At 53.9% G+C, this 19277-nt stretch overlaps 1 protein-coding gene across 2 annotated transcripts in view; it reads right to left on the bottom strand.

The window, feature by feature from the left end:
* Positions 1–11922, bottom strand: part of ADAMTS2 (ADAM metallopeptidase with thrombospondin type 1 motif 2) — a 246926-nt gene extending 235004 nt beyond the window's left edge. Inside the window, exons 1-2 of one of the 2 annotated variants that reach the window (XM_033853695.2) lie at positions 11666–11922; positions 10268–10662 (exon numbers count right to left, since the gene is read on the bottom strand). In XM_033853695.2, the coding sequence (XP_033709586.1) occupies positions 10268–10662; positions 11666–11789 (519 nt within the window). In that variant the 5' untranslated portion in view covers positions 11790–11922. The remainder of the gene's footprint in view (positions 1–10267; positions 10663–11665) is intronic. The other variant, XM_033853696.2, reaches the window with a different exon arrangement.
* Positions 11923–19277: the final 7355 nt, after the last annotated feature.

The raw sequence follows: 19277 nt of genomic DNA, 5'->3' as shown, positions 1-19277 counted from the left end.
GCAGCCATGGGGTGGCTGGCATTGCCTGGCACACACCAACTCTGCCACGGTGTTTCGTACTGCCGTTACTTCGCTTGAGTTACTTGTAGGGTCAGCATTTCTTGTGTTGAGACCCTTCCCACCCAAAATGTCTTCAAGAAGTCACACTGTGATGTAAAAAATTACAGTGTATGCAGAAAGGCACGGAGACAACAGAGTGTATAGCTTTGGCATCATGAGAAATGTCCCTGGAGGAAGGACTGCAACCTCATTCCTTTGCCAAAGAGAGGAAGACACCCAGAAGTGGACGAAGCCAGTCACACACTAAGTAAGCAAAGTGAGCAAGCCAGGAAAAACAGCCCACCACTCAGAGCAACTAGAGGCGGGGTGGCTGATGCCTACGCCTCACGGGACTACGGTTAAGGTGCAGTGGTGTGGTTTAGTTGGGAGTGTCCCCTCTTTCTTGTGGCGCCCTATAATTGATGGCACCTTAGATGCAATGAAACACAGGAACGGCCAACACTTCCCAAACCCGGGGCCTGGGCTAAGTGCACCCACCCTTCCAAAGCCCAGTGAGGTTGGCAATCCAAGGAACTGATATTTGGCAGTGTTTGTGGCCCTTGTCCAGGCTGCCCAGCTGCGCAGGGAAAAGCTGACCATGTGACATGGCAGCCTCCAGCCCACAATAAGTCCACTGCTCACCATGGCAAACACTGAAATGTAAAGGGCAGGGTAGGGCAGTGCAGAGCCTGCCTGAGCCTTGGTCCTAGACGCTAGGGTTTCCTCTGCCTCGGAGCAGAAGCTGTGTGCCCCTCTCCACAGGCCCTGGAGTAGACATGCAGTGTAACTGAAATTCACGCATCAGCCTGAGGAGCCGGCTCCAGGCTCAGTAATAACTGCTCCATATTAATGGCAGCACAGCAGACCCAATGGACAGCTGACATTTAATACGAAACATAGGCAGCAGAGCGAGAGGTTCCTACCTGGGCCCTCCCATTCCAGAATGCCTGCCACTGTGGGGAGGGGGGGCTCAAGGCGGCACCAAGATTCAGGGGGCTGGAGTCGTCCCCTAAGTACCTCCATCCCACCTCAGTCCCCTCCCCTGCAGGAAACCCCTGCCAAGAACATACATGACCACACATGCACACTCACACTTGAATACACACACTCGCACACGTGCTTACTTAAATGCACACAGGCACACGCACAGATACCCACACACACTCACAGGCACACACATCATACTCATACAGATATGCATACACATGCACACATTTCCACATACATATACACACACATCCCGTGTATAGGAACATGCACACACATTCACACACACCAGCAGCCTGCTGTGTTCTGGCAGCAACACAAAACCCCCCAGCCTGCCCGAGTGCAGGAGGGCAGTAGGGATAAGCAAGGACACATCTGCCTGCCAGTACAGACCCATGGTCCCAAGAGAGGCCCCATGCATACTTGACCCTACAGATCTCAGAGACCAGAATGAGGAGGCCCAGGCCACAGCTCAGGCCACCACACAGCAAAGCCATCCTCTATGCTGAGTGGACACACCAGGCCATGGTGGGGGGGACAGGGGGCATCCCTGTGGCTCAGAGCAGATGAGCCCTTCGATGACTTCTCTACTCACGCAGGTTGTGGCATTTGTGGTCCTCACAGCAGGCCTGGGTGAAGACCCAGCCTTCCCCCGCCTCCCAGCTGATGCTGGGTCACTCCTCACTCACTAAGTGCTGGGGATATGGGGGGATAGGCAGTCAAGGCTGGCCATCAGGCAGGGGAAACCTGAAACCTGCCAACACCTGAAGGAGCAGCATCCTTACACTCGGGAACCAATGTCATAAACACACAACCAGGCAGTGGAGTCAGGGCAGGGATGGCAATGTGACAGAAGACGGTCCAGAAAGAGCTGGCCTCCTTGGGCTGAGGCTCAGAGATCGGTGACCAGCTATGCTGGCCTTCATGAGGGGTCTAGTCAGGCTTCACTATGCTCCTGCACTGTGCATTGCTGGGCCACAGTGATTGGCTATGGAAAGGTCCCATGACCTAAGCCTGTCCATTCAGAGTGAAATCAGAACTGTAGCAGGAACCTCCAAAAAGTAGTCTGTTTCCCTTTGCACCTGGTTATACCTGGGGAATGTGAGGGTGTGGGTGCAACTACAGCCAATGGTCCACCAAGGAACAGAGTCACACTGGGGAGAGGGAGCTGGGTGAGCAGGGGCACCACTCCACCCCTGAATTACCTACCCAATCCCACCAGTCCTCAGATGCCTTTTGTGTGTGTGTGGTAAAATACATATAACAGGGACTTCCCTGGTGGTGCAGTGGATAAGACTCCGCGTTTCCAATGCAGGGGGCCTGGGTTCAATCCCTGGGCAGGGAACTAGATTCCACAGGCATGCCGCAACTAAGAGTTTGCATGCCACAACTAAGGAGCCGACGAGCCACAACTAAGGAGCCTACCTGCCACAACTAAGGAGTCACGTACTACAACTAAGGAGCCAGTGAGCCACAACTAAGGAGCCCACGAGCCGCAACTAAAACCCGGCACAACCAAATAAATAAATATTAAAAATAAAATAAAAACGTGTAACATAAAATTTACCATCTTAACCACTTTTAAGTGTACAATTCAGTGGTATTAAATATATTCATAATGTTGTGCAACGATCACCACCATCTATCTCCAGAACTCTTTCCTTCTTGTAAAACTGAAGTTCTGTATCCACGAAACAACAACGCCCCATCTCCTTCCTTCAGCCCCTGACAACCTCCACTCTACCCCCTGTCTCTAAGATTTGGACAACTGTAAGTGCCTTCAGATGCCATATTTGCTGAAGCCTGCTGAGTCTGGGTTTCAGACCACAGACATGCCTACACCATTCTGAGGGGCCACCATGAGGTGGGCAGGGGCCGTGGGCTGCTGCTCTGCCATCCCTAGCACAAACTCCTGACAAGCCAGCCTCCACCATGGCAGCCACAGGTCAGTGCACATCCCTCCCCAGTCCCAGCAGGGAAGAGCCCCTGGGAAGCCGCTTCCCTCCCGCCAAATGGCACTCAGTGAGAAGTGGTGAGGAGGCCAGACAGGAAGTTGTGGATGCCCCAGAAGAGGGCATGGGGTAGCTGTGATGAAGTAAGGCTGGGTTCTCAGCAAGTTCTCGAAGACAGCCCCTGCCTTCAGGGAGCCCAGGCCCATCTAATGATCCTGCTGCCAGCATAGCTCTCAACATTTCCACATATGCCTCTGGAGGCCCAGTCAGGGGACCTCAGAGCTCACTGGATTCACACTGGAGTCATTTGCCCACGTGATATCAACCGACTCAGAAATGCAGCTTCTCTGAAGAAACATCCATAGGTCCGGCAGCAAGGAGCCCATGCTCCTGAGGGCCAACAATCTATCAAGGGAGGCAGGGCATAGACTAGCCAGGGTCCCCACCTCTCCATCAGCCCGATCCCTCAACTTGTCCCCATTTGGCCCCTAAGAAACCCAGAGTTGCCCTAGAAGGGTCTCAGAAATAATTGATGCAGCCCCACTTGTCACTGGACAAACCGAGGCTCATGGTGGGAGTATTTGCCCAGAGTTGCATGATGACCTGCCAGAGCCCAGTCCAAGGTCTCTTCACCACCTCCAACCCTCCTCCAAACAGGCCCAGAGGGGCTTCCCTCCTTACTTAGTTTCATTTAGACCACGGGTTTTGAACTCACGTTTCATGAACCCCAAAGTGGGGGCAAGAAAACTGTGCAAAACCACACGTGTGCACAAGTGCTTTCCTGCGGGAAAGGAAGCAGAGCTTTTGGCCGTTCTCCAAGGGGGCCTACCCCACTGAGTGTGGACATTCTGGGGTCTGCAGCAAAGCATACAAGGAGAGGTGGGCCACCCCTGGGCATGGGGCACAGGGTCTTAGGGGGCAAGGAACTTCACAGGCTTCCAGCCCCCACTCCCCAGGCACACTCATTTCATGGCCCCTAGCTGAGCTCCACCCAGGTGCAGCATGGCCCTGTGGGCCCAGGTACAAGTTGCTCATAGTACAAGTTACCGAAGAAGCATGGGGTACAACGTGGCATGTGAATGTCCAGGACAGCTTCCTGGATGAAGTGCCATTTAGCTGAGCCCTACAGAGTGAGCCAGGTAAAGAGGGAGGGATAAGAGTGGTCCAGGCGAGGGCACAGCCTGTGCAAAGACCCTAGGATGGGAGTGTCCAGTGGTGGAGAAACTGAAAGCTTGATGTGACTGGAGCACAGGCATGAGGCGGGACACAGTGACAGACAAGGCTGAAGGCTACTGGGTCAGGTCATGAAAGGCCTTGTATGTCAGGTTTTGAATTTTTTTTTTCTGGGTTTGGATTTTTTTTAAGGGCAATAAGAACCACTTAAGACCACCACTTAAGAAAGACTTAAGACCACCACTTAAGAAAGGTCTTAAGCAAAGGAGTGACAAAAATCAGTCTGGCAGCTGTGGTGGGAAAGAGTTGCTCCAATTTGGAGTGGCTAAGGATCACATGGGCAGAAGTCGGGGCTTGGAGTTAAGTGTGGTGGAAAGATGGGAACTGGGATGACGTCCGGATATGTCTAGGACGATGACTGGCTGGATGTGGCAGTCATGGAGTGGGAGGGGAAGGGCGATCCTGGGATTCCTGCCCAAGTGAAGGGTGAGGTCTGGAAGAGAGTAGAGAGACCTGTGTTCCATTTCAGAAGCATGGGGTCACTCAGGGAAAGAGCCCCCAAGGCAGCTGGGCAGGCAAGTCTGGAGCACAGAAAGAGATTCGGGCCAGATGCAGGGCTTGAAGTCTGGGTGGAGAGTGGCAGCCCAGCACACTGGTCCTTCCTCTTGCTTTTATGATAAAACCCCAATCCATTCCAGAGTTTGGGGACCTGACCCTCACTCTCAACCCCAAAGAGGGGCAAGAGACTCTGGCCAGGCCCACATCACAGTGATTGATTTAAAGGTGGGCCTATAACCTAAGTAGGACCCAACAGAACCCTCTCCAGGACTCTAGCAAGAACCATCCAAAAAGGAGTGCTCTCCATTTCCAAGACATTGCTACCGTGGAAGACAAGTTAAGCCAGGAGCTGCTGGTGGACCCCACATGGGGAGAGCCATCCTGAGATGAACACAGACACTGACAGAGCTGAAAGGCAGAAAGCATGTTCTAAAAGCAGCCCTGAATCCGCTAGATCCAGCCACGCCTGAAGCTGGAACTCCTTAGGACCCCAAGGATAACTGGGCCCATGACATCCCTTGTTTGTTTCATCCAAATTGGTTTTCTGCCACTTAAACTGAATGAGTCTTAAACAACAAGGAGAATAATAAGCCATGGAGGAGGCTGAGACCACCCTGGGCAGCTGTGTAGACTGCCAAGAACAGGGGCCAAGCAGGTACCTCTGCTCCTCTGACCTGAGCAGCCCCAACACCCAGGGAACCCGGACGTTCCCGCAGCCCCTCTTTGGTGTTCCTGAGACCTTCCCATTGCCCTCCAGGCACTGCCAAGGCAAGGTGAAAGGTAGGAAGACCCTACAAAGGGCAGTTGCAAGTCCCACATACCTCTCACCCCCAGCCCTGCAGCTCAAGCCTGCTGCACCTGCCCTCCACATTCCAGCACCTGAACCAGCTGGAGCCCAGTGTGTGGCCTAAAAGATAGCAGCCTTTTTAGGAGAAATGAAACTCAATTAATTCAGTCCCTTAGTCCAGGAAATGACTTCTCTCTGTGGCCCTTAGTGACTTTTAATGCCCATCAAGACTATACAGAGCAGGTGCCTGGCCAGGATGGCAGCCCAGCAGGGGAGCGCCAGCCCACAAGGCAGCAACCCTTGAGCCTGCCTCACAGAGTCACTGCCCAGCCCATGGACTCTTCCACCAATGGCCTTGCCAACTAGAAACATCAGGCCAGAGAGGTCCCCTGAGCTGCACTGCATGAAGGAGACAGAGGTATGGCTGGGTGCTTCCATCCTACTGGAGTCCCCACTGCCATCACCTAGCCATGAGGACTCAGGCCACCTGAAAGGAGCTGCGGTCCAGAGCAAGTCAGCGCCAAGTCACCAAGACACTTGGCCACCAGACCTGCTCTCAGCTCCCACTCACTGACACTGACAACAGTCAATGCCGCTGACTGAGAAGGTCTCCAGGAGTTGACTAGAAATGTTTTAAAGAAATGCATTTCTTCATTTTTATTCTTTTTGTTGGTGTGCAAAAAATGCAATAACATGTAGTGAGCTGGGCTTGGAACCAAACAGACATGCGTTTAAATACAGACTGCAAAGCTTGAAGTAAGCTATCTCGGTTTATTCATCTGTAAAATGGGGATAATATCAGCATATACCATAGGGTGCTGTGAGGATTAATCAAGGTGATACAGCATAAGGTGCTCAGAAGAAAGCCTGGCACATAATAAGGGCACAGTGAACTGTGAAGTTCTGTTATTACTTTTTATGTCAACAGGCTTCTCATTGGGTTTTTAATGAGCATGTAAGAATGATGTGAAATTAGTACACCTATCATGTGGCCTGAGAGGTACTAGAAAACTCTTCCATAGCAATGAGATATACAAGAATCCTTTGTTAAGCATTACTTTCTCACCCATTGTGAAAAGGCAGATGTTAACCTTTCCCTGTGAATATGATGAACAATACCTGTCTAGTGACCGTAAAAGAACCTGGAAACTACACCTACCAACCTCTCTGGAAATAAAGTATATGGTATGTCTTATGAAGCATGTGGCATTTCCTGAATCTGTACGTCTACCTGATTCTAGTAGAATTTTCACCTTGGCACACCCAGGTTCCAACCTCATATTATTATAGGGAGCAGAACCCCTTACACTCTCCATCCATGGGGTTCTGCAAACCTCATGTCCTGATTCTCATGGGAGCATCTGGCCCCAGCCTGAAGAGAGTGCTACCCAGGACTCAGCTGGAATTATCAGAAAAAGATGTCAGCCAGCACCGGTGGGGCCCCTTGACTTACCACAGAAGGACTCCACCTGAGAACAAAGCCAACACATAAGAAGGCAGAGGCAAGAGACAGCAAGAGTCCTAATGACAGGAGCACCTGGATCCAGCCATGCCTAAAGACTGACCATTATGTGAGCTGCTAATTGCCCGTTTCTGTTTAAACTAATTTGACTTGAGTTTTCCTTCGCTTGTGACTGAAAGGATGCTGATCCTAAGAATCCCCTCGGGCTGAATAGATTAGGAGACTCCAGTCCACAGAAAACAAAGCTACTACCGCCTTCCTTTAAGGCAGAGAAACAAATTCGGGACCAAGCAAGTATATGAGCAAATGTGTGTCCCAGGCCAGGAGCAGGACGATAGGCCTGAAAGGGCCTATGGCTCTTGGGAGAGGCTTGTCCCACCTAAGCATCTAAACTTAAGCTGTAAGACCACAGCTGCCTGCTGTGACCCTGCTCCATGGTTTCTCCACACGTCTTCCAGGAAGGCTAGTTCCACATGTTCTGCAAAGAAGGTGTTGATGGTCCCATCTGCATGGGAAGTACTGCATTACATGGAGTTCAAGAGGTTTCTTTATTACAGAACTTCTCAGAGAACCCAGTGGGCCTCCTTAAATCTCCCAGGCTGAAAGCAAAGGTGCAGCGTTTCCCACACCAGTTGTCCACTGAACCGCATTTGCCCAGAGAAACTTGTGGTGTAATCCTGTAGTACTCCTTTGCAGCAATGGGGGTGTAGCGCTTTGCTTCTCAAAGGGCAGTCCCAAAGCCCAGGAGCACAAGCCTGGTAGCTTATTAAAAATGCAGAACCTTGAACCCCACCCCAGACATACAGACTCAGAATCTGAATTTTAACAAGATCCTTGGGGATCTGCACACACTGCAGCCTGACACACCTGCTTCAGTGTGTTTCACTATCTGTGAAGGAAGAGTAGGGCTGCAGAGGAAGGGGTACTGTGTGGCATGGCTGCTGGGAGGATGAGATGCATGTAGCCTTGTAATGACTATTGAGAGGGAGTGCCTAGGGATTGCAGCTTCTATTACTACACCTCAGGTGCTTCTACCCACCCAGACTTGGGAGCACCATGGCAGAAGGGGCTGGACAGAACCAGGCCAGACTCCTGCCACCACAGGCTGTGTGGCCTTGGGCAAGTCACTCAACCTCCCAGAACCTCAGCTGCCCATCTGTAAACCAGGGATGAAGAATCCTCCCCCACAGGGTCTCTGAGGACCAGAAACATGATGTTTAAACCCCGGGCCCTTAGCAAGTGGGCCTATCACTGATGCAACAGAGGGACTTCACGGGCTAAGGAATTAAGTGTATAAGATCAGAACAGACACACACACGCGAAAAAGAAAGAAGGAAAAAGAGAAGAAGAACTAATGATGCTGCCCCACTATCTCAAGGCCAGTTTTCACTGACAACATTCAAGGCCACTCAGGTAGACGCCAGTCCCTCTTCCAACTCCAGTCTTCTCTCCAGCTGTGTCTTGCACTTCTGCCGGTGTGTGTCCAGTACACGTGACATCTCACTGCACCTGTTCTGACCAAGCCGATACACACCTGGTACTTCTCTGCATATGCTCTTCTCTATGTGCATTTGCCCCCGGCAACTCATTCTTCAAATAGCCGCCAGGAGCACGTTTTCCAAGCCCTGACCAGAGTGGGCCCCAGCCCATCAGCTGAGCATGTGTGCCCCAGGTGGGCACCAGGCCAGCTACATCTCTGACCAGCACAGTAGACAATGGCGCTTGGAGGTGCTGGCTGAACAAACAAATCACAGAATGAACGATGCATGTACAAAGCCTCCCTGAAATGCTCTCCATCAAGTATTACTTAGCACACAGGAGTTGGCCCAGCAACAGACTACCTCCATGTCAACTCCCCCACCCCAGCCCAGGCCACCCCCCCGAGCCCCCAGCACCAATTTCCTTTTATTTAGGAAATTCACCTCCAGTGTAAAATGAGACACACGTATGAGGTCCAGGGCAGCCTCAGAGGCAACAAGGATATAAAGGGCTGCACCGTGTTAACCCAACTCCTCCAAGGACATTTATAGTTGTTTGCAGTACACCCAGGTTCTAACTAAATCCAGCCAAAGGCAGTGATTTTCCGAAGCAACAAGTGACATTTCCTGTGTCTCCATAAAAAGAACGCCAGCGGTTGTGGGGTTCCGTGTAATTGCTGGCTCTGCAGCCTGCAGGGCGAGACGGAGGACAGGGGGCTTAGGGGCCAGCAGGACTGGGAGAGAGGCCACTTGCTAAGAGTAGGAGTCCCCTGAGCAGCAATTAGAACGGAACCCATGGTGGGCGGCTTCAGATGTCTGGCCAGCACAGCCAGCCTGACCACCACACACCCAATCCAAAATAGAAAACTGCAGTGGCTTCTGCCACGTGTCAGGCCTCAGGGTGGCCGGACGGAGCACTGCCAATGTCAGCCTCCTCCCTGAGCATTGATCCAGGCTTCCTCCAAGGACCCCTTATGCCAGGCCATGGTCCCCCTAGGCCCTCAGAAGCAGGAGAACTTCCCAGGGCTCTGGTCACATTAAGTGGCCCAGGCAGTCCCAAAAGGGACCCACTCCCCAGCCTCTCCTGTCCTTCAGGGCCTTCCCATGGGCACCAGAGCTTGCATTTCCAAATGCTCCCCTTGGCTCAAAATAGAGAGAGAAAACCAACTTTTCAAATAACCAGCTGAAGTCCAACAGGAAACCACAGCATAAAAATCAGTGGTTCCCGGTCAGCCAGGGGGCAGAGGGATAACTGGGTATTTCAGCACCACTGCCTGGTCCCTAGGCTGGCACCACTTGCACACACAGAAACGAGAAGACCAACTGCCAGCACACATGCCCCCACACAAATGTCACACATGCCACAATGCACAGCAACACACACGGACACACAAATGAACAGAAACCTGCAGATACACATGTGGACAAGACACAATGGCACATTCACATGTTCACACAAGTACACAGGTACTCAGATACTAGTACCCATTCCAAAACACATGTGCAGACGCACGCACTCACAGAGATATACACACACCTGGATGCAAGATGAAGACCTGTGCCTGCAGGCATAAGGGAGACCACACTTTGCTACTTGATAAGTGCTTTGGAAATGTGGCCTTCCCTCTGCATAAATCACCCTCTCGGTCCAATTGAAACAACTTGCCTTAGAGCCAACCCCTTCAGTCTGCACCCAGTGGTCCCTAAGCACAAGGGTGCAGAGAAGGTCTTCAATACAGGCCTTGCCCTCCCAGGGGCCTCCCAGATAAACAGCTTCCAAAGCCCAGGAGAGGGCAATGGACAGAAAGAAGGGAGAGAAGTGCGTACTCACCAGCCCGTCGCAGTTGCTGAGCGCCACAGAGGAGGCTTCAGCCAGGCCGGCCACGTCTCCGACGTAGAGGCAGGTCCCAAGCAGGGGCTCCACGCGGGTGGCGCCCGACTCGCTCTGCCACTCCACCGTGGCCCCGGGCGCTACGAGGCGGGCATTGGGCCGCAGCCGCAGGTGCAGGTCTCGGCCGAAGACCGTGACATTGTAGAAGAGGCGGCCGCCAGGGTCCTCCTCGCTGCCTCCAGAGAAACCCGGGATCTGGACAGGGGCGGCCCTGCGGGCCCGTACCCCAGCCTGCTCCGTCGCCGCCGACACCACGTGGGACACCAAGAGGCCCTGAGCGTCAGTGCGCACCGGCACCGCCAGGATGCGCTCCGCTCCGTGCCCCTGGGGCCAGCCTGCAATGGGAAGGGACGTTAGACCAGTCGAGACCTGGGAACCCCAGGGCCCCGCCACCGAGTCCAGCATCCTCACAAACCCCTCCCCCACTGCGAAGGGAAGGGCATTCCGCTAGGCAACCCCCAGAAACTAGCCTTCTTCCAACCGGGAAGGGGCGTTAACAGGGCCGCCACTCCCGACCCCCGCCGACCCCGGGCCGACCCCCTCTAGAACCCGCCCAGCCAAGAGCTCTGCACTCTGCCCCGTTCCGGGTTGGGGCTCCGCGGCTCCTCGCAGTTCCCCAAGGGACGGCCCGGTCAGAGCATCCTCCACCCCTTGAACCTACCGTCCTCGGCAGTACGTGGGGCTGCTCCGAAGCCATTCCCGGCTGGCCCCCTACCCGTATGCCTCTACCCCTTCAGCAGTCCCCGCCGCCCGACTGCCCTCACCGCTCGCCTCCGGAGCGGCGAGGACTCGGCTCCCCCGGGCACTGGCGGCCAGTCCTCCGTGTACAGCTCCGGGTTAGCCCGCTGCCGGCCACCCTCCCCGCGTGCCCGAGGGCAGGGAGGGTGAAGGAGGGTCCCTCAGATCTTCGAGGATCCCCTCCGGGTCGCCCCAGCCAATCCTGAGGGCCCAAGGCGGCGCGCTCCGCACCCGACTCCTCCCGAGCGTCCCCGGACGCGAGCCGGGGCGCAGCCTCTCCCTGGCTCCCCCGGACACGCTGGGGCTGGCGCTGCGCTCTCCGCCGCGGGGCTTTCCCGGCCCTCCGTCTCCACGCTCCGCGTCCCGGGAGCCGCGAGCGCTCCGAGGCTCCCCGCAACCCGAGACGCCCAGGTGCGCCGCAGGGCGCCCCCTGCGCGACCAACCCGGCCCCGAAGTTGGCCAACTTGGCCCCGGGCGGGGCGCGCGGAGTTTGCCCAAGTCAGGCTGGACGACGCCTGGGGAGGGGGCGGTGAGGCACGCAGGGCGGGGAGGAGCCCGGCCGACTGGGGTCGCGAAGCGTGAGGGCCGCGCCGCACCTACCTGGGGGGTCGGCGGCGGCGGCGAGCCGGGCGTCCGCGGGCAGCGGCGGTAGCAGGAGCGGCAGCAGTAGCAGCAGCAGCGCGGGGCAGAGCAGGCGGCGAGCGGCTCCCGCCGGCGGATCCATGGCAGCCGGACCGCAGCCGGGGCCCCGCACTCGCAGCCGGCGCGAAAGTTCCCCGCGCGCCGCCCAGCCCACATCTGGGGGCAGCTGGAGCCGCCCGCAGCTGCAGCACCGCAGGGCGCGGGGCGGAGGAGGCGAGGCGCGGAGAGGAGGGCGGGGGAGAGCGGAGGGAGGCGGGGAGAGGGAAGGAGCGAGCGAGAGAGGGAGGCGGGAGGGAGGGAGAAGGCGAGAGAGGGGGAGGGCGGGGACGGCGGGCGCCTCAGCCTGCGGTGACCCGGCGCTTCTTGGCGCGGCCGCCGCTGCCGCCGCCGCCACCGCCGCCACCGCCGCCACCGCCCGCTCCCCTCCTCGCGCCGTCGCCGCCGCGGTTCCCGGCTCGTAACGAAGCAGAGACACCCCGAGGCGGCGGCGTAAAAACGCCGCGGGCCGGGTCGGGAGAGCCCCGCTGCTGGCCACCCTCTGCGGCGCCCCGCGCACTCGTGGCGCGAAACCTCGGAGGAGCTAAAGCCCGCCCGAGCATCCCCACCCAAAGAGTCCTCGGAGCACCCGGGTCCCAACCGTCAGCCCTGGGGCGCGAGGGGCCGCCTCTCCCTCTCTGTGCGCCCTGGGGGCAGGATAGGGAGCAGAGCTGGGAAGGGGTGGGGAGGCCTGATTACTGGTCCATGGGGCTGAGCCAGGCCTTTTGACCAGTTAGAGACCCCAGAGGCTGAAAAACAGTTTTACCAGGAGGGTGCATGCACCACAAGAGCCACCCCAAAGATCAACTTTTACCCTTACAGAGAGAGGCAAGTTTCCCTCAGTCTCCAGCTCCTCTTTGCCTGAAGTCCCTCTCCCCCTCCGTCTGCCTCCCCAACCCTCCATTGCAGCCTCTGAGCACAGTCTCCTCCACCTAGACCTGGGCTCCACCTGCTAGAGCTCAGTCAGGTTGCCTCCCTCACCTGTCCTGAATCCTACATGGGAGTCTAGACGCCTGGTCTTTGCACACCCCCAGGCTCTGCCTGAAATAGCCTCTCTACACTCTGCCCACCTTTCCCAACTCAGCATCCAAGGCATCCCTCTCCACCCTGGAGCCAGTTTGCTGTCAAAGCCCATTCCCAGCCGGACTCCTCTCCAGCACAATCCTCATTGCCTGTCCCACCAAGTCTACTGTCCCCCAGCACAATGGCCTTCCCTCCCCTTGGGAGCCCACTCCCAAGCATGTGTCTGTGGGAACACCTCTGCTATGTGACCCCAGACTTCTGCCTCACTTCCCTGGAGGGTGGACACCTGTCCTTTTGGATTTTCTCATTCACTCTGCCCCAGGCCTGTGTGGCCAGTGCTTTGGGGCTGGCCTTGGTCAGGCAGGGCCTGATGACTCAGGTCCCTCCCTGCCCACCAGAAGGGCCCAGTCTTATGGGTATAACACATGACTTACACAACTTGCTCTAGCTGTGATTTCATATTCTCAGTTCCATCATTTTCAGGACCCATCATTTTCAGAGGGCACTGAAGCTTGATGGCCATCTTCACCTGGAAGCTTTCCTCTGTGACCCCTGAGGGTGCCCAAACAGGATCCAGCCCCCAGGCATGGTGAACATCTGTTGTCAGTGTTAAAAATGGTAACATTTCACATAAGAATTTAGACTTCTGACTTCTTTTGAGAAATTGGAAAGTGTGACCACACTGGGCCTGCATTTCTGCTTATCAGCCATTAAGTGGGGCAAATGCCCTGCAGGTTGCTGTAGGTTCCCTTCCCTTACCCACAGAAGGCATCCACTTTTGTAACCTCTGATGGTTCCAGAGAAAGTGGATGGGGATCAGTGTATGGGAAGAGAGATGACTCCAGAGCCAGGTATCCTGGAGGACTTGGCATGGGTCGAAGAAGAAGTGGCATGGGTCGAACCCTGAAGGCTGAGGAAGCCAGGCAGCCCAGAGTTGGGTCCAGCTAGGTGCTGTCTTGGAATCCACGACACTTCCACTCATTCCCCCTGTGGCTGTCATGCTTTCATCCGCCTCAAAAGATGAATGAGACCCAAGCAGCAGCCTCACCTATTTGATGAGGGTGATGTTCTACTACCTCACTTGCTTCCCTGCCAGGTTTATGGTGACTACCATAATCCTCCTACCACCACCATTATTTCTTTATACTGTACTTAAGTTTTTAAAGGAGACTTTAAATCACTACCGTAAATGGGAAAGCCAACATCTTGCCATAAATCAAAGATAACTGCCAAAAATAAATACATGAAACAAAAAGCTGTTATCAAATTGTAAATACTATTGCCTGCAAAAGGCACGGAGGCTGAAGCTGATTAACAAGTGTTGGAAAAGTGGTGAGACAGACTAGAAGAAGCAAAGCCCTTTCCTTTGATGCAATCAGAAGGACAAAAGGAGAATTGAAAATGACCGACTCTCTCACTTCGCAAGTTGATGATATTTTCTGATGGGTCCATGTAACAAAATTATGTTGCACACTTTGGAAAACCAGCTCTAGAATATCTTTTTGGAAAGAAGGTTTGTCTCTCTGACACTCCTGAGTCACTCCTGGCAACTGTTCCTTCCCAAATTACTCCCAGCTTCTTGGGGCTCCACCCAGACAGAGACCCCTCATGAGTGGAAGGCAGACCACGGCCCTTAACCATCCCATCTTTAGTCCCTACAATGACACCCCTCTAGGCTGAGTGGAAGAACCAAGCACACATGCATCACAGTTTATGGTTGAATCCTCCATGTGGGGGGCCCTTGTGGACTCATCCCAGCTTCCTGATCACTTGTCCTCAGCTCAAAAAAAAAAAAAAACAAGAGTCACCCCTACTTCTTCAAACCTCCATGGTTCAGATCTCTCTTATTCCTCTTCTGGAAAAGGCTACCCCACCCACTGGTGCTTGCCTCTCTGTTCCCCCTTCTTCTACTTCAGGTGAAAGTGGAACACAGAAATCCCCAGTGGTTCTTTGTTCAAGTCTACTTATTCAGTCTAGATCCCAAAGACAACCCAAGGACCACAGAACAAACTCAGCTGGAACACTTATTAAGTGCATGTCATGTGTATTTGATTTTAATTGAACTTGAGTGTCCTTAGGTCTGGCTTTCACGCTCCTACTTGACAGTCCCTACCACTCCCTATTGTCCTATACCTGCCTTTTGTTCATGGTTGTTACCAGTCTGATCCCTGAAGGATGAGTTGCAACGCTGATCTAGAACAGCCCCATGTTGTGGGGAAGGGATGAGAACAACTCAGGGTGAGCTTGAGCCCTCCAGCCCCTTTAAAATCTTCCCAACAACGTGAGGAGCAGAAAGAGATGGGCACATTTCCTGGTCATCTTGGGTGTCATAAATCACCACACATGCCTCCAAGCAGGAACGTTAAGAAACGTTTCTTGCCCTGTGCCTGCCCAAGCTCTCTGGTGGGAGCAGTGCCCTGCGTTATTCTGAAAAGGAGAAGCGGGGCTCTCAGCCCATCTCTGACTTCCGGGCCACATGTGCCAGCACAGACTTCATCAGAGCCATTCCTGTCCCCTGGCGGCCACATGGAAACTAGAAGTGCTTCTGCCCTTTGACGAGGTCACCATCCTTGGCAGGACCTGCCCGCACTGCAGGCTACAAGCAGATGGAAGTAGTGAGGGTTCGTTGCCCTCTCTCCCGAGAAGCAAGCTCCCGGGGGTTGTGGGAAGGGATCTAGACTTTTCTAGTCCTCTGGGGACCCGTATGCTGAGCATAACAAGCCGTGAGGACTTGGCGACCTTGTCAAAGGGCCTCTGAAGACAGCAGTTCTGCCCCCCTCTGCTGTTGGCAAACAGCGGGTGCAGTGGCCCCGTCAGATGCACAGGCAGAGTTCTGGCCAGGAGCGGCCTTGGTAAGCAATAATGCTAATTAAGCAGAATATGGTGGCCAGGTGGCCTTTGGGGGTGTGGTTCTTGCAGTTTCTTGAGCATCCCCGGACAGGGATCTGTGTCAGGCAAAAGAGGAAATGTAGGTGGTGTCCAGACAACAATTGTTTTCATTGCCATGTTTCACACAGAGGTGTCCCACCCCCACTGCAGTCAGTTCTGCCTGGAAGTAAAAAGCAAGGTGCTTGAGGTTTGGAGGCTTGGGGATCCTGGCTCATTCAACACTTCTACAGGGAGACACAAGCTGGAGGCTCAGGCTCAATCTAAGCAGTAACGACCTGGGGAAAGATAAAGCTCAGTGCCCATCTGTGACTGTCAACAAGTGCTCAACATGGCAGAGAGAGAGCAAGGCCCAAGATTTTTCAAGGAGATGTCTGGATGTGGCAGGTAGTGAGGTGCTGGGTCTACTTGGATCAGGGTCTAGCTGTGTCTGGCCTCTCACAGAAGTCAGGAGGGACATTTGGTCCAGGCTTCCCATTTGAGAAAGGCCTCTGGGTCCCTTAAGATGCCCCTGGATGCAAATAACCCAGCCTGCTTAAACCATAAGGAAATGCGGGAGGTCTGCGGGTATGACAGCTCCGGAGCTCAACCAGGTAGCAGGATGACCAAACCACATGCAGGTGTCCTCCCCTCTCCCAGTTGGACCAGCTGACTCCCCTCTGATCTGTGGGCCAAGACTGGCTCACATGCCCATTGCTGAACCAGCTGCTGACAAGGGGCGGGGGTGTAACAATCTGGGACAGAAACATGTTAGGGGTCAGCCCCAATGCCCCCCAGCACTTCGCTTGCCCTTATGTCCAAATGAGAGCATGGCACAGTCCCCGGCTTACCCCGTCTGTTGAAAGACTATGTTCTTCACTGGACTTTTTGTTTATCCCATTCCCAGATGACATCATCTACAGAGCCTGGAGAATTAATTTCTTTACATATAAATCCTGTATGTAACTTGTGAAGGACACAATCCTATTACATTGTGGTATTTTGTGTTCAAATCCTTTGTAAGTTTAACTGGACATTTCCTCACTTACAATCTGGGGCATGTCAACGGGTGGCCCTGGCCAATGCCCTGCTAAACCCCAGGATCCCTGGCCTCCAGAGCTTTATTCTCTCTCGATTGCCTTCTCTTTTTGTCAAGTTCCTTCCACTGCAGTCCTGCCTAACCCTGCAGGGTTCACGGCATCTAGGATGTGGGCCTTAAAGAGGCTAAAGCTTCTGGCTGGGGCTGGCAGTAGCACTAACCATGGAATCCAAAGGCCAAGACCCAGTGGGAAGAAATTCTGGATGCAGGGTTGAGGGCCTTTGGCCATCACTGCTGCTGTTGGAGACTCCCTGGGGACCCTCTGCCCCTCTGGGGGGTGCTAGGAGGCCTCTCCCTTAGCAAAGTCCCCATCGCTAACAGGAGGGTGCTTCTTGACTGTCTCCCTCCCAGTTTCAGATGGTTCCTCCTCTGAAGAAATGCTGAGACCCGACACAAAGTCTGCAGGATATTTAAAGTGGAGCCCTGCAAATTAGTGTCCCCATCTTTTGATCATTCAAAAAATAAATAAATAAGAGAGATATACCTGTATCTTTTCTGCAATGTTTTAAAGGTTTTTTTTGTTTTGGGTAAAATAAATCATCCCTTGCATGCTCTCTACAAATCTGGCTCCAGGCTGCCCCTCAGGAAAGGGCTTTACCCTTCACACTGTCCCCAAAGCCTCTGGCCACTCCTCAGGGCCAGTCCCAATGGATGCCACTCTCTCTTCATACACATGACTCCTCTTCACCTATGTCCCAGCCCCACCCATCCTGGGCAATCTTACCCTTTCCCATGGGTTCAAGAGTCTATTCACAGACCACCCCAGCCAGGTCCATCCACCTGTAAATACAGTAACCCCTAGGCATCTCCATCGAGGTGTCTCAGAGACCCAGCTCCTCACAGCCCCCACCTCCACCCCACCCGCAGCCTCCTGGGCTCACATCTGGCACCTCTTCTCCCTCCTGGGCCCCAGGGGCATCTGAGGCCCCTCCTTTCCCTTACCCCCACAACAAAGCAGTCATCGCTCCATCTACCCTCTCATTAGGAAAAGGAATCTGCCCCTCTTCCCTGCCACGCCCTCTAGCCCAGACCTGGCCACCTGTCTCTGGCACAGTGGCAACACCCTTAGGATCAGGCCTGAAATTGAGCTGTTGAGTCTAGTGACTTTCTCTCCCAAAAGTCAGATGGAGCATCTCCAGCCCCTTGCACACTGTGATCTCACATGGTGCCCAGTCTCTCCACTCTCCGTTTCCTCATCTGCAGGGCTGGGACCACACGCCTTCCTCCCAGGGTCAGGAAGAGCTTGGGGCCTGGCACACCCTCATTTTCAATGCAGGATGAACGTGAGAGCCCTCAATTCACACTGGCAGCTGAAAACATAGGTATTACTTTAGAATAACAAGGCAGATCTCCTAATGAGAGTGTTCCCTCCCATACCCTGTCAGTGTTGCCATCCTGGGCAGTGGAGGCCTTGCTCCCTGAGGGCTGCTGGGAGGGGAATTTCATGATGGCTCTCCAGGATATTTGATTTCAACTCCTCATAGCAGCCCTGCGACAGGTTGCTCGGGCTCTGTCAGTCACTTTCCAATCATGTGACCTTGAGAAACTTACTTATCCTCCCCATGCCTCAGTTTCTTAAACTGTATAATGAGCAGTGTAATATCACCTACTTCACAGAGTGGCTTGGAGAATTAAATGATTTAACACAATATGAAGCCCTCCATACCTTAGCTAGTTTTGCTCTCCATCACTCCCTGTACCCAGCTGTGCGTAGTTCAGCATTGGCCTATAGATGCAAAGCTGTGTGGATTGGAAATTTTCCAAAGTATGTTGACCACGTGCTTTTTTCATATCATCACTGACTTTAGAACTAAACCTTGGCTGTACTGCAGGACATGGGTGACTGGGATGCCATGGCCTAATAAGGAACCTTGCTGAAGAATTGCAGGAAATACTGTGATTGACAAAAAACAGCCTGGCACATAGTGGGCACTCAGTAAATATTTGCAGAGTGAATTTTAAAAAAATAAGATAAATTTGAAAGATAGATGCTATGAAGAAAATAAAACGAGGTTCATGATATAGAATGCATGGGACAAGGGAGAGGAAGATGGAGGAAAGCTGAAAGCTGATCAGAGAGAAGTAACCAGAAAAGGGCAATCTAAGCAATGAACATCTCAAGCAGAGAGACCAGCACACGTAAAGGCCCTAAGGCAGGAAAGAGCTTTTACTGCTCCAGGGAAAGAAGAGTGGTGAAGCCAGAAGGTAGTGAAAGAAGGAAGAGATGAAGAGAGAGAGGCAACCAGGGGATCATAGATGAGGCAGGGCCTTGGCCTGCAGGTTGCATTTTGTTCTAAGTGGGAGATTTAAGTAGGAGAATGAAGCAAGATCGTGTTCATCTCAAAATGCTCTGGGAGCTGGGAGCACTCACTAGGACAATGGTGAGTCCTGGGGCTTCCTGGCTCCCTTTTCAGGACAAGGATCTCACACATCCATGTCCCGTGACCATCCCTGTGTGCCCTGGTCAAATATGACTGGCCAACATGGGCCCCACAGTTTCCTCTTCCCAGTGAAGACACCGGGGGCAGTGTGCCCTTGGGAAGCACC

The sequence above is a fragment of the Tursiops truncatus genome, chromosome 3, assembly GCF_011762595.2.
Source record: "Tursiops truncatus isolate mTurTru1 chromosome 3, mTurTru1.mat.Y, whole genome shotgun sequence".
NCBI lineage: Eukaryota > Metazoa > Chordata > Mammalia > Artiodactyla > Delphinidae > Tursiops > Tursiops truncatus.
This window is presented reverse-complemented; position numbering and strand designations above follow the sequence as displayed.